The sequence below is a fragment of the Rutidosis leptorrhynchoides genome, chromosome 5, assembly GCF_046630445.1.
Source record: "Rutidosis leptorrhynchoides isolate AG116_Rl617_1_P2 chromosome 5, CSIRO_AGI_Rlap_v1, whole genome shotgun sequence".
In the NCBI taxonomy this organism is placed as follows: Eukaryota; Viridiplantae; Streptophyta; class Magnoliopsida; order Asterales; family Asteraceae; genus Rutidosis; species Rutidosis leptorrhynchoides.
Window position 1 is genome coordinate 149636439 of NC_092337.1, and position 20468 is coordinate 149656906.

The 20468-nt window shown below is 35.1% G+C and overlaps 1 protein-coding gene across 1 annotated transcript; it reads right to left on the bottom strand.

Annotated features, from left to right (window-relative positions):
* Positions 1-15341: 15341 nt before the first annotated feature.
* LOC139849097 (probable serine/threonine-protein kinase PBL7) lies at positions 15342-20268 on the bottom strand. Its single transcript, XM_071838770.1, has 6 exons — positions 19707-20268; positions 19201-19458; positions 18937-19109; positions 18547-18626; positions 16967-17114; positions 15342-16008 (listed from the first exon to the last, which is right to left on the bottom strand). Exons 1-6 carry the CDS (start codon positions 20266-20268, stop codon positions 15655-15657), a joined length of 1575 nt encoding a protein of 524 aa, XP_071694871.1. The 3' UTR covers positions 15342-15654.
* Positions 20269-20468: the final 200 nt, after the last annotated feature.

Below are 20468 nucleotides of genomic sequence, written 5' to 3' on the forward strand. Positions count from 1 at the left end.
TTGATGAAATAAAGGTTATGGTTTGTTTTAAAATGAATGCAGTCTTTGAAAAACGTCTCATATAGAGGTCAAAACCTTGCAACGAAATCAATTAATATGGAACGTTTTTAATCAATAAGAATGAGACATTTCAAATATAAACTAATATTTTAGAGTTTTTGAATAAAATGAACAATTTTAGACAATTATGTTTATGTTTATGTTTATGTTTATGGTTTTCTTCTATATTTACACATAAATTTTTAAAATTTATCATTTAATTGTATACAGTACAATCTGATTAATCCTTTTAAAATCCCGACCTATTAATCCCCGAATAGCGAATTTTGCAACCTTGGGCGGGTCCATTGGGAAAGCTCAAAGGCCACTCTCATCCATAACCGGATTTTTTTCACTAAGAAGGACTGTCACATTAGTCTCCTATTACCATTTGCTCTACATCACTTTCAGGACATAGCCACTGCCATCCATCACGCACTTTTTCAAAAAATTGAGATGCGCTATACTAATTAAATAGTACAATGTATATATATTCAAGCAAAAGTTACAAGTCAAATAAACATGTAATCTCGTCCTCGAAGATGCTACGACCCCTGTTCGTGCGTTGGGCAACCCATCGAACTTCCTATTCATTTCCCGGTGGGCCTCGTATCCCGACGTCTTCCAAGTTACGTTGTAAGCTTTCCCTTAATTTTAGTATTGTGGATCGTTTAGAGAACGGTGTCATGCTGGTGGACGATTTACCCTTGTAGGATGAAAAGGTTTCTAATTTTTCGGTGAAGCATTTGGTATTGGTTAACTTCGACTGTCAAGTGGGTGTGTTAGATTGTATCATTGTCTGCTTTCATATGGATAACTTTAATAGGCTCATTAATGCAAACTCTTAAGGTTTTGTGTTGGTCCTTTTCATCTCTAGCCGAAAATTATTTTTGATTCGTTTAAGTGGAGATGAGAGGAGTTCCAGCCAATTTTTCTTCAGTTAAGAGTGCATCGGGGGTTACTAGTTTAATCGGTGATGTTTTTTCGGTTGCAAAGACAACTTCTAGTCTTCGTATCGTTGGCTATTTGCTTGCTTTCGTCAAGTGTTCTAATGTCAAGCATATTCACGAATTGGTAGAAGTGGATTTAGACGACTTGGAGCCCTCGAGATCTTTTGTTTGGGTTAATGAATTTGGTGCATTGTCGGAAGTCGAGAAGGTCACAAAAAAGCAGTTCACTCAAGTTGCACTGGTTAGTTCGAATCGTGTTGTAATGGCTGTTCCATTTCGGTGGAAAAGATGTAAGAGATTCGAGTTTATCTAATTCCTGCGAAGGTGGTATGCGTGACGCTGTTAATGGTGGTCCTGATGGTGGAATAGGTGTTCAGTTTGGGAGCATAAAGGTGTTAGACAGATTATTAATAGATTGGCCCAAGTCCAATTGTGGATTTGGGCCAATCTATTAATAATCCGTCTAACACCAATCGAATATGCCCCTTTTTATTAAGTCTGGTAATCTAAGAATTAGGGAACAGACACCCTAATTGACGCGAATCCTAAAGATAGATCTATTGGGCCTAACAAACCCCATCCAAAGTACCGGATGCTTTAGTACTTCGAAATTTATATCATATCCGAAGGGTGTCCCGGAATGATGGGGATATTCTTATATATGCATCTTGTTAATGTCGGTTACCAGGTGTTCACCATATGAACGATTTTTATCTCTATGTATGGGATGTGTATTGAAATATGAAATCTTGTGGTCTATTATTATGATTTGATATATATAGGTTAAACCTATAACTTACCAACATTTTTGTTGACGTTTTAAGCATGTTTATTCTCAGGTGATTATTAAGAGCTTCCGCTGTCGCATACTTAAATAAGGACGAGATTTGGAGTCCATGCTTGTATGATATTGTGTAAAAACTGCATTCAAGAAACTTATTTTGTTGTAACATATTTGTATTGTAAACCATTATGTAATGGTCGTGTGTAAACAGGATATTTTAGATTATCATTATTTGATAATCTACGTAAAGCTTTTTAAACCTTTATTGATGAAATAAAGGTTATGGTTTGTTTTAAAATGAATGCAGTCTTTGAAAAACGTCTCATATAGAGGTCAAAACCTCGCAACGAAATCAATTAATATGGAACGTTTTTAATCAATAAGAACGGGACATTTCAGTTGGTATCCGAGCGTTGGTCTTAGAGAACCAGAATTTTGCATTAGTGTGTCTTATTGAGTTTGTTAGGATGCATTAGTGAGTCTGGACTTCGACCGTGTTTACTTGAAAAATGATTGCTTAACAAATTTTGTTGGAAACTATATATTTTTAACATGTGAATATTATGTGATATATTAATCTCTTAACGCGTTTGATATTATGTGATAGATGTCTACCTCTAGAACAAGTCCCATTGACTCACCTAATAATAATGAAGAGTCAAATGTAAATTGGAATGATTCATGGACTGATTCACAAGTTCCCGAAGAGGAACCGGAAGAAGAGTCAGAACCGAAAGAAGAATTGGAACCGGAAGAAGAATCGGAACCGGATGAAGAAATAGAACCGGTGGGGGAAATAATAAAATGGTTAAGTAAAAGAAAATCCTCAACCAACCGACCAAGGTTAATTATGGTCAATGGTGTTTCCGCCAAGGAAGCAAAATATTGGGAGGATTACCAATTCTCCGATGAATCGGATTCCGACGAGAATTCCGAAGATGTTATAGAAATTATCCCAACTGAATTTAAAAAGGCAAAAGAAAATAATAAGGGAAAGGGCATAAAAATAGAGAAATCTAATTCCAACCCCGATGAACTTTATATGTATCGTCAACCCCCGAAGTCCTTAAGTTGTAACAATGACCCGGGAACCTCTAAACCACCAGGTTTTTCTAAACCAATGTAGAAAACTACGGCTCGTATTAGGGGAACACCATATATCCCTAGAAACTTGGCAAAACGAACCAAAACCGAAGAAGAAGAAACGAGCGAGTCGGAATAAGATAGTTGTATTCGTGTGGTGTAATATATGTAATATAGTGTGCTTATGCTTTATGATATATGTAAAAATTGCTTGTATTAATAAGTAATTTTTTTTATGAATCTAAATCTTGTCTATTTTACAGTTTAAAAACACAAAATGGATAGACAACCCAATATTTTAAGAGACCTACCCAGAGACATGATTGATGAAATCTTGTCTAGAGTCGGTCAGAATTCTTCGGCACAACTATTTACGGCGAAATCAGTTTGTAAGACATTCGAAGAACGTTCCAAGAATGCCTTGGTTTATAAAAGGCTTTCGTTCGAAAGATGGGGGATATCACATTGGGAAATCCATAAGTTACGATGTGTTTACTTTGACGCATATATTGCGGGGAACCCAAATGCTATTTTACGCAATGGGTTAAGAAATTATTTTGACTCAATATATCCGAATATTGGACTTCGTGATTTAGAAAAAGCGGCTAACATGCAACATAAAGAAGCATGTTATGCTTACGGATTAGTAATGTCCGATTCTCACCAAAGTGAGAACAAGAACATCGGGCTACAACTATTAAACAAAACGTTCCCACAAGTGACGGAGTCGGTAATTGGGGTAAGAAATGAGGTTTTTAGATTGTTACGGGACTGTTGGACATTATGTAACCCTCGTACCTTTGACGACATTACAACACGCTGTTTTATCAACGGCCATAACGGTTATGTTCCACAAGACCAAGGATGGGAAGTAATCCTAGTAAAACCAGAATGCATGACTTGTTTATGGACATATGAATTACGTGTCTTTATTGTCTTTGCTGAACGACTTGTGTACTAGCTAGAATTATCTTCACAACCATCTTGTATCAAATTTATTGTGTGCTATATTTCATGCTATATGTAAAATAAGCGGTATTGTAAGTTTGTAAAATATTGTGTAAAAGTTTGAACGCGAAATATTATTATAATCAGTTTTTCATATAGAATTGTAGTAGTTGAATTGTATATTAGCTACTAAGTATGAACTTAACGGGTAGGTACTACCCGAATTTAAACTTATAAAACGCTAATATGAAGAAAAAGCTTTTATAAATGAGTTCATATTATGCTACGAAATACTATTAACTACTCTTAATATTCTGTATGATTAACTTGTTCCATTTGACTGTTTTGAAGGAAATGGCACCGACTACTCGACACACCGTGAATGTGAATGAAGAGGAATTCCATACTTTTCTAGCTTCAAACATAGCCGCAGTACAGGCTGCGCTACATACCAACAATAACCTTGGATCTAGCAGTACATGAAATCGTGTAGGATGCACCTACAAAGAATTCACTGCCTGCAAACCTTTAGAATTTGATGGAACCGAAGGACCGATCGGATTGAAACGGTGGACCGAGAAGGTTGAATCGGTGTTTGCCATAAGTAAGTGTACTGAAGAGGACAAAGTGAAGTACGCTACGTATACCTTCACAGGTTCTGCGTTAACATGGAGGAATACCTATCTAGAGCAAGTGGGACAAGACAATGCGTACGCACTACCGTGGTCAGCATTCAAGCACTTGATGAACGAGAAGTACCGTCCCAGAACCGAGGTCAATAAGCTCAAGACAGAACTTAGAGGGTTACGAACCCAAGGATTTTATATTACCACGTACGAAAGACGATTCACAGAATTGTGCCTATTGTGTCCGGGAGCATTTGAAGATGAGGAAGAGAAGATCGACGCGTTTGTGAAAGGATTACCGGAAAGAATCCAAGAAGATATAAGTTCACACGAACCCGCCTCCATACAACAGGTATGTAGAATGGCTCACAAACTAGTGAACCAGATTGAAGAAAGAATTAAAGAACAGACTGCTGAAGAGGCCAATGTGAAGCAAGTCAAAAGAAAGTGGGAGGAAAACGGTGATAAGAATCACCAATACAACAACAACAGCAATTACAATAATAATCGCAACAATTATCCCAACAATTGCAACATCAATCGCAACTACAACAAACGGCCCAACAACAACAACAACAACAACAACAACAACAACAACAACAACAGCAACTACAACAATCATCCCAACAACAATAATAACCGCAACAACAACAACAATCAGAAGCAGCTATGCCAAAGGTGTGAAAAGTATCACTCGGGGTTTTGCACCAAATTTTGCAACAAATGTAAAAGAAATGGTCATAGCGCGGCGAAGTGTGAGGTCTACGGACCAGGGGTTAATAGAACGAAAGGAACAAATGGTGTCAGAACGAGTAATGGCGGAGCAAGTAGTGTCGGAGCAAGTTATGCCAATGTAGTTTGTTATAAATGTGGAAAACCGGGCCACATTATTAGAAATTGCCCAAACCAGGAGAACACGAATGGACAAGGCCGCGGAAGAGTTTTCAATATTAATGCGGCAGAGGCACAGGAAGACCCGGAGCTTGTTACGGGTACATTTCTTATTGACAATAAATCTGCTTACGTTTTATTTGATTCGGGTGCGGATAGAAGCTATATGAGTAGAGATTTTTGTGCTAAATTAAGTTGTCCATTGACGCCTTTGGATAGTAAATTTTTACTCGAATTAGCAAATGGTAAATTAATTTCAGCAGATAATATATGTTGGAATCGAGAAATTAAACTGGTTAGTGAAACATTTAAGATTGATTTGATACCAGTAGAGTTAGGGAGTTTTGATGTGATAATCGGTATGGACTGGTTGAAAGAAGTGAAAGCAGAGATCGTTTGTTACAAAAATGCAATTCGCATTATACGAGAAAAAGGAAAACCCTTAATGGTGTACGGAGAAAAGGGCAACACGAAGCTACATCTTATTAGTAATTTGAAGGCACAAAAACTAATAAAAAAAGGTTGCTATGCGATTCTAGCACAGGTCTAGAAAGTACAAACTGAAGAAAAGAGCATCAATGATGTTTCCATTGCAAAAGAATTTCTCGATGTATTTCCGAAAGAATTACCGGGATTACCCCCACATCGATCCGTTGAATTTCAAATAGATCTTGTACCAGGAGCTGCACCAATAGCTCGTGCTCCTTACAGACTCGCACCCAGCGAGATGAAAGAACTGCAAAGCCAATTACAAGAACTTTTAGAGCGTGGTTTCATTCGACCAAGCACATCACCGTGGGGAGCTCCTGTTTTGTTTGTCAAGAAGAAAGATGGTACATTCAGGTTGTGTATCGACTACCGAAAGTTGAACAAACTTACCATCAAGAACCGCTACCCACTACCGAGAATCGATGACTTATTTGATCAACTACAAGGCTCGTCTGTTTATTCAAAGATTGACTTACGTTCCGGGTATCATCAAATGCGGGTGAAAAAAGATGATATTCCAAAGACTGCTTTCAGAACACGTTACGGTCATTACGAGTTTATGGTCATGCCGTTTGGTTTAACTAATGCACCAGCTGTGTTCATGGACCTTATGAACCGAGTGTGTGGACCATACCTTGACAAGTTTGTCATTGTTTTCATTGATGACATACTTATTTACTCAAAGAATGACCAAGAACACGGTGAACATTTGAGAAAGGTGTTAGAAGTATTGAGGAAGGAAGAATTGTACGCTAAGTTTTCAAAGTGTGCATTTTGGTTGGAAGAAGTTCAATTCCTCGGTCACATAGTGAACAAAGAAGGTATTAAGGTGGATCCGGCAAAGATAGAAACTGTTGAAAAGTGGGAAACCCCGAAAACTCCGAAACACATATGCCAGTTTTTAGGACTAGCTGGTTACTACAGAAGGTTCATCCAAGACTTTTCCAGAATAGAAAAACCCTTGACTGCATTAACGCATAAAGGGAAGAAATTTGAATGGAATAATGAACACGAGAAAGCGTTTCAGTTATTGAAGAAAAAGCTAACTACGGCACCTATATTGTCATTGCCTGAAGGGAATGATGATTTTGTGATTTATTGTGACGCATCAAAGCAAGGTCTCGGTTGTGTATTAATTCAACGAATGAAGGTGATTGCTTATGCGTCTAGACAATTGAAGATTCACGAACAAAATTATACGACGCATGATTTGGAATTAGGCGCGGTTGTTTTTGCATTAAAGACTTGGAGGCACTACTTATATGGGGTCAAAAGTATTATATATACCGACCACAAAAGTCTTCAACACATATTTAATCAGAAACAACTGAATATGAGGCAGCGTAGGTGGATTGAATTATTGAATGATTACGACTTTGAGATTCGTTACCACCCGGGGAAGGCAAATGTGGTAGCTGATGCCTTGAGCAGGAAGGACAGAGAACCCATTCGAGTAAGATCTATGAATATAATGATTCATAATAACCTTACTACTCAAATAAAGGAGGCGCAACAAGGAGTTTTAAAAGAGGGAAATTTAAAGGATGAAATACCCAAAGGATCGGAGAAGCATCTTAATATTCGGGAAGACGGAACCCGGTATAGGGCTGAAAGGATTTGGGTACCAAAATTTGGAGATATGAGAGAAATGGTACTTAGAGAAGCTCATAAAACCAGATACTCAATACATCCTGGAACGGGGAAGATGTACAAGGATCTCAAGAAACATTTTTGGTGGCCAGGTATGAAAGCCGATGTTGCTAAATACGTAAGAGAATGTTTGACGTGTTCTAAGGTCAAAGCTGAGCATCAGAAACCATCAGGTCTACTTCAACAACCCGAAATCCCGGAATGGAAATGGAAAAACATTACCATGGATTTTATCACTAAATTGCCAAGGACTGCAAGTGGTTTTGATACTATTTGGGTAATAGTTGATCGTCTCACCAAATCAGCACACTTCCTGCCAATAAGAGAAGATGACAAGATGGAGAAGTTAGCACGACTGTATTTGAAGGAAGTCGTCTCCAGACATGGAATACCAATCTCTATTATCTCTGATAGGGATGGCAGATTTATTTCAAGATTCTGGCAGACATTACAGCAAGCATTAGGAACTCGTCTAGACATGAGTACTGCCTATCATCCACAAACTGATGGGCAGAGTGAAAGGACGATACAAACGCTTGAAGACATGCTACGAGCATGTGTTATTGATTTCGGAAACAGTTGGGATCGACATCTACCGTTAGCAGAATTTTCCTACAACAACAGCTACCATTCAAGCATTGAGATGGCACCGTTTGAAGCACTTTATGGTAGAAAGTGCAGGTCTCCGATTTGTTGGAGTGAAGTGGGGGATAGACAGATTACGGGTTCGGAGATTATACAAGAAACTACCGAGAAGATCATCCAAATTCAACAACAGTTGAAAACCGCCCAAAGTCGACAAAAGAGCTACGCTGACATTAAAAGAAAAGATATAGAATTTGAAATTGGAGAGATGGTCATGCTTAAATTTGCACCTTGGAAAGGCGTTGTTCGATTTGGTAAACGAGGGAAATTAAATCCAAGGTATATTGGACCATTCAAGATTATTGATCGTGTCGGACCAGTAGCTTACCGACTTGAGTTACCTCAACAACTCGCGGCTGTACATAACACTTTCCACGTCTCGAATTTGAAGAAATGTTTTGCTAAAGAAGATCTCACTATTCCGTTAGATGAAATCCAAATCAACGAAAAACTTCAATTCATCGAAGAACCCGTCGAAATAATGGATCATGAGGTTAAAAGACTTAAGCAAAACAAGATACCAATTGTTAAGGTTCGATGGAATGCTCGTAGAGGACCCGAGTTCACCTGGGAGCGTGAAGATCAGATGAAGAAGAAATACCCGCATCTATTTCCAGAAGATTCGTCAACACCTTCAACAGCTTAAAATTTCGGGACGAAATTTATTTAACGGGTAGGTACTGTAGTGACCCGAACTTTTCCATGTTTATATATATTAATTGAGATTGATATTTACATGATTAAATGTTTCCAACATGTTAAGCAATCAAACTTGTTAAGACTTGATTAATTGAAATATGTTTCATATAGACAATTGACCACCCAAGTTGACCGGTGATTCACGAACGTTAAAACTTGTAAAAACTATATGATGACATATATATAGATATATATATATAGTTAACATGATACTATGATAAGTAAACATATCATTAAGTATATTAACAATGAACTACATATGTAAAAACAAGACTACTAACTTAATGATTTTTAAACGAGACATATATGTAACGATTATCGTTGTAAAGACATTTAATGTATATATATCATATTAAGAGATATTCATACATGATAATATCATGATAATATAATAATTTAAAATCTCATTTGATATTATAAACATTGGGTTAACAATATTTAACAAGATCGTTAACCTAAAGGTTTCAAAACAACATTTACATGTAACGACTAACGATGACTTAACGACTCAGTTAAAATGTATATACATGTAGTGTTTTAATATGTATTTATACACTTTTTAAAGACTTCAATACACTTATCAAAATACTTCTACTTAACAAAAATGCTTACAATTACATCCTCATTCAGTTTCATCAACAATTCTACTCGTATGCACCCGTATTCGTACTCGTACAATACACAGCTTTTAGATGTATGTACTATTGGTATATACACTCCAATGATCAGCTCTTATCAGCCCATGTGAGTTACCTAATACATGTGGGAACCATCATTTGGCAACTAGCATGAAATATCTCATAAAATTACAAAAATATGAGTAATCATTCATGACTTATTTACATGAAAACAAAATTACCTATCCTTTATATGTAATCCATACACCAACGACCAAAAACACCTACAAACACTTTAATTCTTCAATTTTCTTCATCTAATTGATCTCTCTCAAGTTCTATCTTCAAGTTCTAAGTGTTCTTCATATATTCTACAAGTTCTAGTTACATAAAATCAAGAATACTTTCAAGTTTACTAGCTCACTTCCAATCTTGTAAGGTGATCACCCAACCTCAAGAAATCTTTGTTTCTTACAGTAGGTTATCATTCTAATACAAGGTAATAATCATATTCAAACTTTGGTTCAATTTCTATAACTATAACAATCTTATTTCAAGTGATGATCTTAGTTGAACTTGTTTTCGTGTCATGATTCTGCTTCAAGAACTTCGAGCCATCCAAGGATCCGTTGAAGCTAGATCCAATTTTCTCTTTTCCAGTAGGTTTATCCAAGGAACTTAAGGTAGTAATGATGTTCATAACATCATTCGATTCATACATATAAAGCTATCTTATTCGAAGGTTTAAACTTGTAATCACTAGAACATAGTTTAGTTAATTCTAAACTTGTTCGCAAACAAAAGTCAATCCTTCTAACTCGACTTTTAAAATCAACTAAACACATGTTCCATATCTATATGATATGCTAACTTAATGATTTAAAACCTGGAAACACGAAAAACATCGTAAAACCGGATTTACGCCATCGTAGTAACACCGCGGGCTGTTTTGGGTTAGTTAATTAAAAACTATGATAAACTTTGATTTAAAAGTTGTTATTCTGAGAAAATGATTTTTTTTATGAAAATGAAACTATATCCAAAAATTATGGTTAAACTCAAAGTGGAAGTATGTTTTCTAAAATGGTCATCTAGACGTCGTTCTTTCGACTGAAATGACTACCTTTACAAAAACAACTTGTAACTTATTTTTCCAACTATAAACCTATACTTTTTCTGTTTAGATTCATAAAATAGAGTTCAATATGAAACCATAGCAATTTGATTCACTCAAAACGGATTTAAAATGAAGAAGTTATGGATAAAACAAGATTGGATAATTTTTCTCATTTTAGCTACGTGAAAATTGGTAACAAATCTATTCCAACCATAACTTAATCAACTTGTATTGTATATTATGTAATCTTGAGATACCATAGACACGTATACAAAGTTTCGACCTATCATGTCGACACATCTATATATATTTCGGAACAACCATAGACACTCTATATGTGAATGTTGGAGTTAGCTATACAGGGTTGAGGTTGATTCCAAAATATATATAGTTTGAGTTGTGATCAATACTGAGATACGTATACACTGGGTCGTGGATTGATTCAAGATAATATTTATCGATTTATTTCTATACATCTAACTGTGGACAACTAGTTGTAGGTTACTAACGAGGACAGCTAACTTAATAAACTTAAAACATCAAAATATATTAAAAGTGTTGTAAATATATTTTGAACATACTTTGATATATATGTATATATTGTTAAAGGTTCGTGAATCAACCAGTGGCCAAGTCTTACTTCCCGACGAAGTAAAAATCTGTGAAAGTGAGTTATAGTCCCACTTTTAAAATCTAATATTTTTGGGATGAGAATACATACAGGTTTTATAAATGATTTACAAAATAGACACAAGTATTATTATGATTTGATATATATAGGTTAAACCTATAACTCACCAACATTTTTGTTGACGTTTTAAGCATGTTTATTCTCAGGTGATTATTAAGAGCTTCCGCTGTCGCATACTTAAATAAGGACGAGATTTGGAGTCCATGCTTGTATGATATTGTGTAAAAACTGCATTCAAGAAACTTATTTTGTTGTAACATATTTGTATTGTAAACCATTATGTAATGGTCGTGTGTAAAAAGGATATTTTAGATTATCATTATTTGATAATCTACGTAAAGCTTTTTAAACCTTTATTGATGAAATAAAGGTTATGGTTTGTTTTAAAATGAATGCAGTCTTTGAAAAACGTCTCATATAGAGGTCAAAACCTCGCAACGAAATCAATTAATATGGAACGTTTTTAATCAATAAGAACAGGACATTTCAAATATAAACTAATATTTTAGAGTTTTTGAATAAAATGAACAATTTTAGACAATTATGTTTATGTTTATGTTTATGGTTTTCTTCTATATTTACACATAAATTTTTAAAATTTATCATTTAATTGTATACAGTACAATCTGATTAATCCTTTTAAAATCCCGACCTATTAATCCTCGAATAGCGAATTTTGCAACCTTGGGCGGGTCCATTGGGAAAGCTCAAAGGCCACTCTCATCCATAACCGGAGTTTTTTCACTAAGAAGGACTGTCACATTAGTCTCCTATTACCATTTGCTCTACATCACTTTCAGGACATAGCCACTGCCATCCATCACACACCTTTTCAAAAAATTGAGATGCGCTATACTAATTAAATAGTACAATGTATATATATTCAAGCAAAAGTTACAAATCAAATAAACATGTAATCTCGTCCTCGAAGATGCTACGACCCCTGTTCGTGCGTTGGGCAACCCGTCGAACTTCCTATTCGTTTCCCGGTGGGCCTCGTATCCCGACGTCTTCCAAGTTACGTTGTAAGCTTTCCCCTAATTTTAGTATTGTGGATCGTTTAGAGAACGGTGTCATGCTGGTGGACGATTTACCCTTGTCGGATGAAAAGGTTTCTAATTTTTCGGTGAAGCATTTGGTATTGGTTAACTTCGACTGTCAAGTGGGTGTGTTAGATTGTATCATTGTCTGCTTTCATATGGATAACTTTAATAGGCTCATCAATGCAAACTCTTAAGGTTTTGTGTTGGTCCTTTTCATCTCTAGCCGAAAATTATTTTTGATTCGTTTAGGTGGAGATGAGAGGAGTTCCAGCCAATTTTTCTTCAGTTAAGAGTGCATCGGGAGTTACTAGTTTAATCGGTGATGTTTTTTCGGTTGCAAAGACAACTTCTAGTCTTCGTATCGTTGGCTATTTGCTTGCTTTCGTCAAGTGTTCTAATGTCAAGCATATTCACGAATTGGTAGAAGTGGATTTAGACGACTTGGAGCCCTCGAGATCTTTTGTTTGGGTTAACGAATTTGGTGCATTGTCGGAAGTCGAGAAGGTCACAAAAAAGCAGTTCACTCAGGTTGCACTGGTTAGTTCGAATCGTGTTGTAATGGCTGTTCGATTTCGGTGAAAAAGATGTAAGAGATTCGAGTTTATCTAATTCCTGCGAAGGTGGTATGCGTGACGCTGTTAATGGTGGTCCTGATGGTGGAATAGGTGTTCAGTTTGGGAGCATAAAGGTGTTAGACAGATTATTAATAGATTGGCCCAAGTCCAATTGTGGATCGGGTCCATTAGGGTTTTATAAGAATATTTTACTCTATAAATAGTGATTAGGATATCAATAATATTGATGGGTTACTCTTTAACATGGTAATCAGAGCTTAGGTCTGATCCCGATGCCGACCACACCCCGTCAAACATCATCATCTCTACACTGAGTAGCCTATCTCCTTACCCTTCATCTAAAAAAAAAAAAAAAAATAAAACTACTTCTCAGGCCGTTTATTTTTTTTTTCTTCTTCGTCTTTTTCTACTACTATAATAACAACTTGTATGCAGGCATGCAGCAGCCGTTTTATGAGCCGTAAACCTATACCCTACATGTTATTATTTCACAAACCAAATCACATGACCATAATACGCTAATGAACAATACGTGTTATCAAATAACAATCATTCAATCATCACAATGCCACCTAGTTATCCTTTTTTAATTTAATTCCAATTTTTATCTTTTGTATTTTGTTTTATTTTTTCTTGATTTAACTCTAATAATCGGCGTGGGGCTGAGCCGCCTAACTTGACTAGGTTCCAAACCCCGAAAAAAAGAGGAGTATAAAAAAAAAAAAAAAAAAAAAACTCTCTCTTATTTTGCAGCGTTGAAGAAGATTGTATCAGTGATAAAAGTTCAAAGCCCAAGTCCTGCTCAATCCTTAGGCAACCAAGCCACGATGTAAAAAAAAAAAAAACGTTACGGAAAAGGAAACGCAGTCAAGCAACACAACCAATCAGCGATATCAATCAATTCGATACAACAAATTAGAGAGATCATTGTGTTTTTATTTATTCCTTTTATGTTTATTGTTTTCTTTCCAGTCCGAACTTTCACGATTTCATCGTTCGGACTGCGGAGGGTGTTAGATGATAAGTTAGTGGCCCAACCTAATTGTGGACTTGGGTCCGTTAGGTGTATAAGTTTATTAGGGTTTCCAGAATGTTCCATGTGTTAAACGGATTATTAATAGATTGGACCCGATCCACAATTGGACTTGGGCCAATCTATTAATAATCCGTCTAACACCATGTACTCTATAAATAGTGGTGTTTGATATCATCAATAATATTTACGGGGTTACTCTTTGACAAAAGGAACCCTCTCATGTGGTTATTTGGTGCCTAGCCCGGACAAGGTTGAATAAATGGTCGGAGTAGATAAGTCTTCGTCTAGTGGTGTAAATGTTACTCCGTGTAAGTTTAAGAAACAAATTGATGCGCGCAAGTAAGTGTGTTTGCAGAACGATTCAGATGTTTGTGATTTTGGTGATGCTTTACTTAACCTTTTCAATGAGCCTATGAATGTTGATTTGGTCAAGAAGACAAAGCCGACGATGAGTGTTGTTGAAGGAGTGTTGGCGAGGCGGGTCGAAGTCCAGAATCACACTTCGGATGCTAATGCAAAACTTGAAGGTATAGGCTATGAGAATGTTTCAGCTAAAAATGAACTTTTTATCCAATCCAATAATGAAATGTTTCGTGCATCAGATTCCTCCAAGTTTGGGCTTATTAATAGCAAAGGAGGAACCATCACAAGATATCCCAGTGGTTAGGGCCCTGAGTTCTTTGAAAGTGGTCTTAGATTCGAATCCTATTTAGAACGAATATTTCGTGGTGATCAGGGAAGGGTTGAAACAGTCACGGAGTAATCCTGTTGGATTGCGTACATCAGAGTATGGGTCAGATTACTCGTCCTCCCAGGTAGCACGAGTTGGGGAGCAGCTTCAAATGTTGTTTCAGGATGATCTTGACATTCATAGTGGTGTTGCGGGTGTTGGGCCGTCTTTTTCCTTGCCCGAGTCTCTTACGAAGTATTCTTTTGTTTCAAGAATTAGTAAGACAGTGAACTATGAGACTTTGGAGGGCAAAACTCAAAAGCCGTGTTACAAAAGTAAAAAATGTTCGATCAATGGTGGTAGGCATGGTGGTTACTAATTCGTTTGGTTCGTTTCGCCAGTTGCTTCATTGGTTCTTTTAGTATAATGCATCTAGTTTGTTGTTGTTGTTGTTTCATGGTTATTAGTGCGTTTTGTTTTTTGTTAGTGTGTGTTAGTCGTGGCTCGTATCCAGATAGCTTTGATTAGTTGTGTAGGAGTTCGGTTTTCTTATTTTGAGCCACGCCGGTTTTTTGTTGTATGTTCTCGTTTTTATGAAAGTGTCTTTTATTATAGAAGCTTTCGTTTTTTTGTTAAAGAAAAAAAAAGAAAAAAAAAAAAAAAAAAAAACTCAATTTGCTACTCCATTATAAAGCATAATTAAATTAAATTAAATTAAACATTCTTGAAACAAAGAAAGGTCCCTAACAATATGCCTATCAAGTAAAGGCATGACCTTGATGATTATCACAAAATACAAACATGTAAATTAGTTTTATACCGTGCTAATTCAACTAGGAGACCTATATACAAACTCTCAATCAGCCTATGTAGATATAGAAACAACTAATTTAAGAAGAGAACTCAAACAACTCTTATTTACTCTTTTAAGCCTTCGATGCGAGTCTAAGGTGTGAGTCTGGGCCAATGTGAGTCCGTGGTGTGAGTCTATACGGCTCTTTATCTTCTCTTCCTAAATTAATTCTCAAGATCGTTTCACTATATATACATTAAAAACAAACTTGTAACTTCAAAATGGATGAATCTGCGCTAAAATTGCGATTACCGACAGTACAGATGTTCATGATCATCATCAAACTCTGTAACCCCTAGCATTGCCAAAGCTAAATGAGACTTCATTTCATTTTTCGTTTGACGAATTTGAGGGTAACTGTCAGTAACATAGTTGCTAAAAGATAGAGCAGCATCAGATTTTATTCTGCTTATTTGATTTGTTCCAACTCCATTCAGGATCGAGATGACATCATCAATATTAGGTCTTTTGGATTCTTCGTTGTTTATACAAGCGTCTGCCGCTTGTATCATCCGAGATATTTGTTCTAGGTTTCTTTGAGTGAATTTGATACGGGGATCGAGTAGTTTTTCTATTGATCCTTGTTGTAATAGAGGCTTTGCCTGCAAAATTGTAGCAGATGTAAGATAACTAAATCATAGGAACAGCTTCCAAATTATTCTGAAAACATCATGGTCAAAAAACAAGTCGGTCTGGAATTTGAAACGACTAGTCGGTTGACACGGGCATTGACTAAAGTTGACTTTTAGTAATAATATACTGTCCCATATCAATAGTCCTATTTTGACTTTGCAGGTCTTTTACTTCCAATTTTGGCTTTAAATATTTTTGTTTGTATTAAATATTATTCGATAAAAGTTATATCAATAGATTGGTTTTTGAATTTATTTTAACCAGTATAACGTTCAAGTATTATATAACACAAAAATAATAATTTAAAGTCATAGTTGGAAAGAAAACACCTCTAAAATCAAAACATTACTATTAGTATGGGACGGAGGGGTATATATTTAACATTTTACAGTATATATTACACATAAATATTTCAAACGTAACTATTTCAAAGATACCTATAGGGCACAAGATCTGAGTATAAATTTAAAAATTTTAACCTAACTTCGACCAACCTTGAGTTTGACCGACTCAGGCAGACTTTGACGGCCTTTTTAGCGTTGACCGAAAAATTAGACGTTTTTGGGCAAAACGGGATGGGCTAGTCACTAAAACGACTAGTCGGCCTAGACGCCGCCGTTTACAACACTGGGTCAAAATACATAGGGGTGTACGGATGCGTGTTTTAAAAAACATTTCTACAACTTGAAACTAGAAATAGGTAACTTACATTTTTAATTAAAAATCAGCTTAATCACAAGTAGTATGATACTATGATCTTATTATTCTGAGGTTGTTAATCAGAAAGCAAACTATAACCAAAATGTCAAACACTAACTGATGGTTGGCCTTTTGACCACAGTAACCAGTTCAAATGCAAAACTAAAAACAGTCAAACTAATGAAAAACTAAGGCAAGTCGAGTAATAATATGTTTAAAACAACTTACCCACAAAACTAAGTTCTCTTCTCCTGCTCCTCTTCTCGATTCGATCGGTTTTCGGCCGGTTATCAACTCTAAAAGAACAACTCCAAATGCATAAACATCAGTTTTATCAGATACTTTTCCATGTTGAAAATATTCAGGAGCCAAATACCTGTAACAGCTCTCTCATGTTAGATAGGATCCCAAATGGTGTGTTTAGGGAAAACCTTGGAGTCTGTAGCATCATCGACAAGCTAAGGGAAGAACGGCTTCGATGGTTTGGGCATGTGATGAGGCGACCTCGTATTGCCCCGGTAAGGAGAGTCGAGGCACTCACGGTCGATGGCGTAAGGAGAAGGGGTAGACCTACACGTAGGTGGATGGATAGACTTAGGCTCGACATGAGAGAGCTTTCGCTGACTGAGGACATGACTTCTGATAGGGGTGCGTGGAGGGCTAGAATTAGAATAGTCGAGTATGGTTACGTCCTATTATGTTATTTTTTATTTTTAATAGTATTTCTCATTAGGTTTCTTACTTTTGCTTTTTTTTTGCTTTTTATTACTTTTTTTATTATTATTATTACTATATTTATTATTATTATTATCTCTATATTATTATTGTTAGTTTTTATTATTATTATTATTTTTATTATTATTATTTTTATTATTACTATTATTTTTATTATTATTATTATTATTATTATTATTATTATTATTATTATTATTATTATTATTACTATTACTATTCTCGGATAAGGGAAGGATTGTCTACATCTCACCTCCCCCATACACCACTCAAGTGGTATTGGGTACTGTTGTTGTTGTTGTTGTTGTATTACTATTAGTATTATTTTTATTATTGTTACTACTACTATAATACTCTTGGTATTACTAGTACTGGTACTTTTACGACTACTACTATTACTTTTATTATTATTATTATTATTATTATTATTATTAGTATTATTACTATTATTATTATTATTACTATTATTGTATTATGGGTGTGTTAATATTAATTATTAATATTATTTGTGGTATTAATATTATTACTATTGCTTTTAACTATTTTTTACTAACACTAGTACTAGTATTAGTATTTTTATTTTTTAGCCGCTTAGAGCCTAAATTGATTTTCAGGGAGACTTTTAAACCCATGAAATTTTTCTATCATTTTCATGGCGTCTCAATATATATATATATACATATATATATATATATATATATATATATATATATATATATATATATATATATATATATATATATATATATTTTTTTTTTTTTTTTTTTTTTTTTTTTTTTTTTTTTACTATTTTTATAAATAAATAAAAAAAAAAAAGGCCGGAGGTCCACTCGGAAGCAATCTCTTTATCCGCCGAATAAAGAGAGGGATGACTTTCTCTACTTTTCTGGGTGGAGAAATGACTTGTTTTTATTCTCGGATAAGGGAAGGATTGTCTACATCTCACCTCCCCCATACACCACTCAAGTGGTATTGGGTACTGTTGTTGCTGTTGTTGCTAGGAACACATTTTAGTCATCACAGCCAACTAAAAGTTGACACGTCAGCAAAATCTTGATCAAAATTCGTAAACTTACCCGAATGTCCCTTTCACAGTTTTGCACAGAAAAGGAACCGAAGGAGCAGATGTCCACGTCGCTAATCCAAAATCACATAGCTACAATCACCAAGTCAACAATAAAGGTGTGTTTGTTTGCATCTTAATGAATGGTTCAGCACAATATGTTGAACGGTTCATTCACAAAATGTTGAACGGTTCATTCAGTTCATTTGTTACTGACATCTGAATGACAAATAATGATGAACAGTTCAACGTACAATCTTTGTTGAACCATTCAGAGTTGATGTATTCTCTTGACAAAAATTACAAGTTATGCAATATATAAATATATAAATACTACAATTAATATATATAAATATAAATATAAATATTACAATAAAACTATAAAATTGTATTTATTTCTCACCTTAGGTGACTTTCTTGAAGAAAGAAGGATGTTTGAAGGCTTAATATCTCTATGAACAACACATCGTTCGGTCCCGTTATGCAAATACCTCACAGCTTCAGCAATACCTTTAGCAACTTTATACCTTACTGACCATGAAAGTTTCGAACCACCATTTTTACCATTTCTTGTTTCTACAAAATGGGTATCATCTAAAACTCAATAAAGATTCAAACTTTAACAATCAAGATCAATAACGAAAACAACGGGTCATAGAAATAGTACCGCGTAGATACCGTTCTAAGCTTCCACCTGAAACATACTTGTAAATCAAGAACAAACCCCCTTCCGGGTCGATACAAAAGCCAACTAATGGAACTATAAAATGGCTATGAAGAGAACTTGCTATCATTAATTCTCTAACAAATGCTTTTGGTGCTTCTTTATCTTCTTTGTCCAATTTCTTGATTGCTACTGTTGTTTTTAACAGCCCAACTCTTCCCTTAAACACACAGCTCAATGCACCTCTACCTAAAACCCTCCCTACCCAATTCAAACATATTCAAATCAGATCCAAATTCAGATAAATATAAGAACCTAAACTCAAAAAAGTTTTCAAATTTACTAATTAATTAACCTAGTGAATCATTCAAAAGCAAAATTGGTACAGTAACTTTCAATAACTATTGTTTAGATTGTTTCTGGAAGGTCAAAGCTCTTACAATTTTCAAGTCAAAATTAGGTCAAAAGTCAAACAAAAATTTGAAAACAAAAAATGAACAGTGAAGAACCTGTTGAGAAATTGCTAGTGGCAGAAATGATTTCACCATAGGTGAATCTAATTAGGTTATGTGCAACAGGTGATATACTTCTTTCTAAAGACTCAATTCTTCCCCATTTAAGTTCTTGAGATCTTGGTTCAATCAACCCATTATCCAAATTCACCATTAAAACAGTAGCAGATGAAGAATTAACACTCATAGATTCAAGTTCAACTTGAGAACATAAACTGAATCTAAAGGATGAGTGAACAGAGTGTGGTTCAGCATTGCCTATATTAGTAACACACCCACCAGACTCTGCAAGAAGCCATGCCTTATTATTCTCCAAATTATTCACCATTTTCTTTTTCATTTCATCTTTTTTCTTAATAATTGTTGGAAAAAAACAAGCAAGACCAAAATCCCAAATCATTTTATGAATAAAGTTTTTGAATTTCATATCAGCTTCATCATTGTAGTGATAAATTTCATCATTGTCATCATCAAAACTGGAAGTTGTAGAAGTAATTCGAGTTAAAGATGAAGAAATTGGAAGTGGGTTTTGTGTGGTATTGATTTGAGAAAGACCCATTTTGTTAAAAATCAAATCTTGATGATATTGATAGTAACACTCAACACAGAAATCAAGAAACTAAAAAGGAAGAAAAAGATGAGGGAAAGATATAAACTTGATTACTTGAAAGTGGGGAGAAAGAATATACATTTCATGGAATAATAATAATAGTAGGTATGGGTATGTAATGTAATGTAGGTGGTCTGTACAAAGATTAA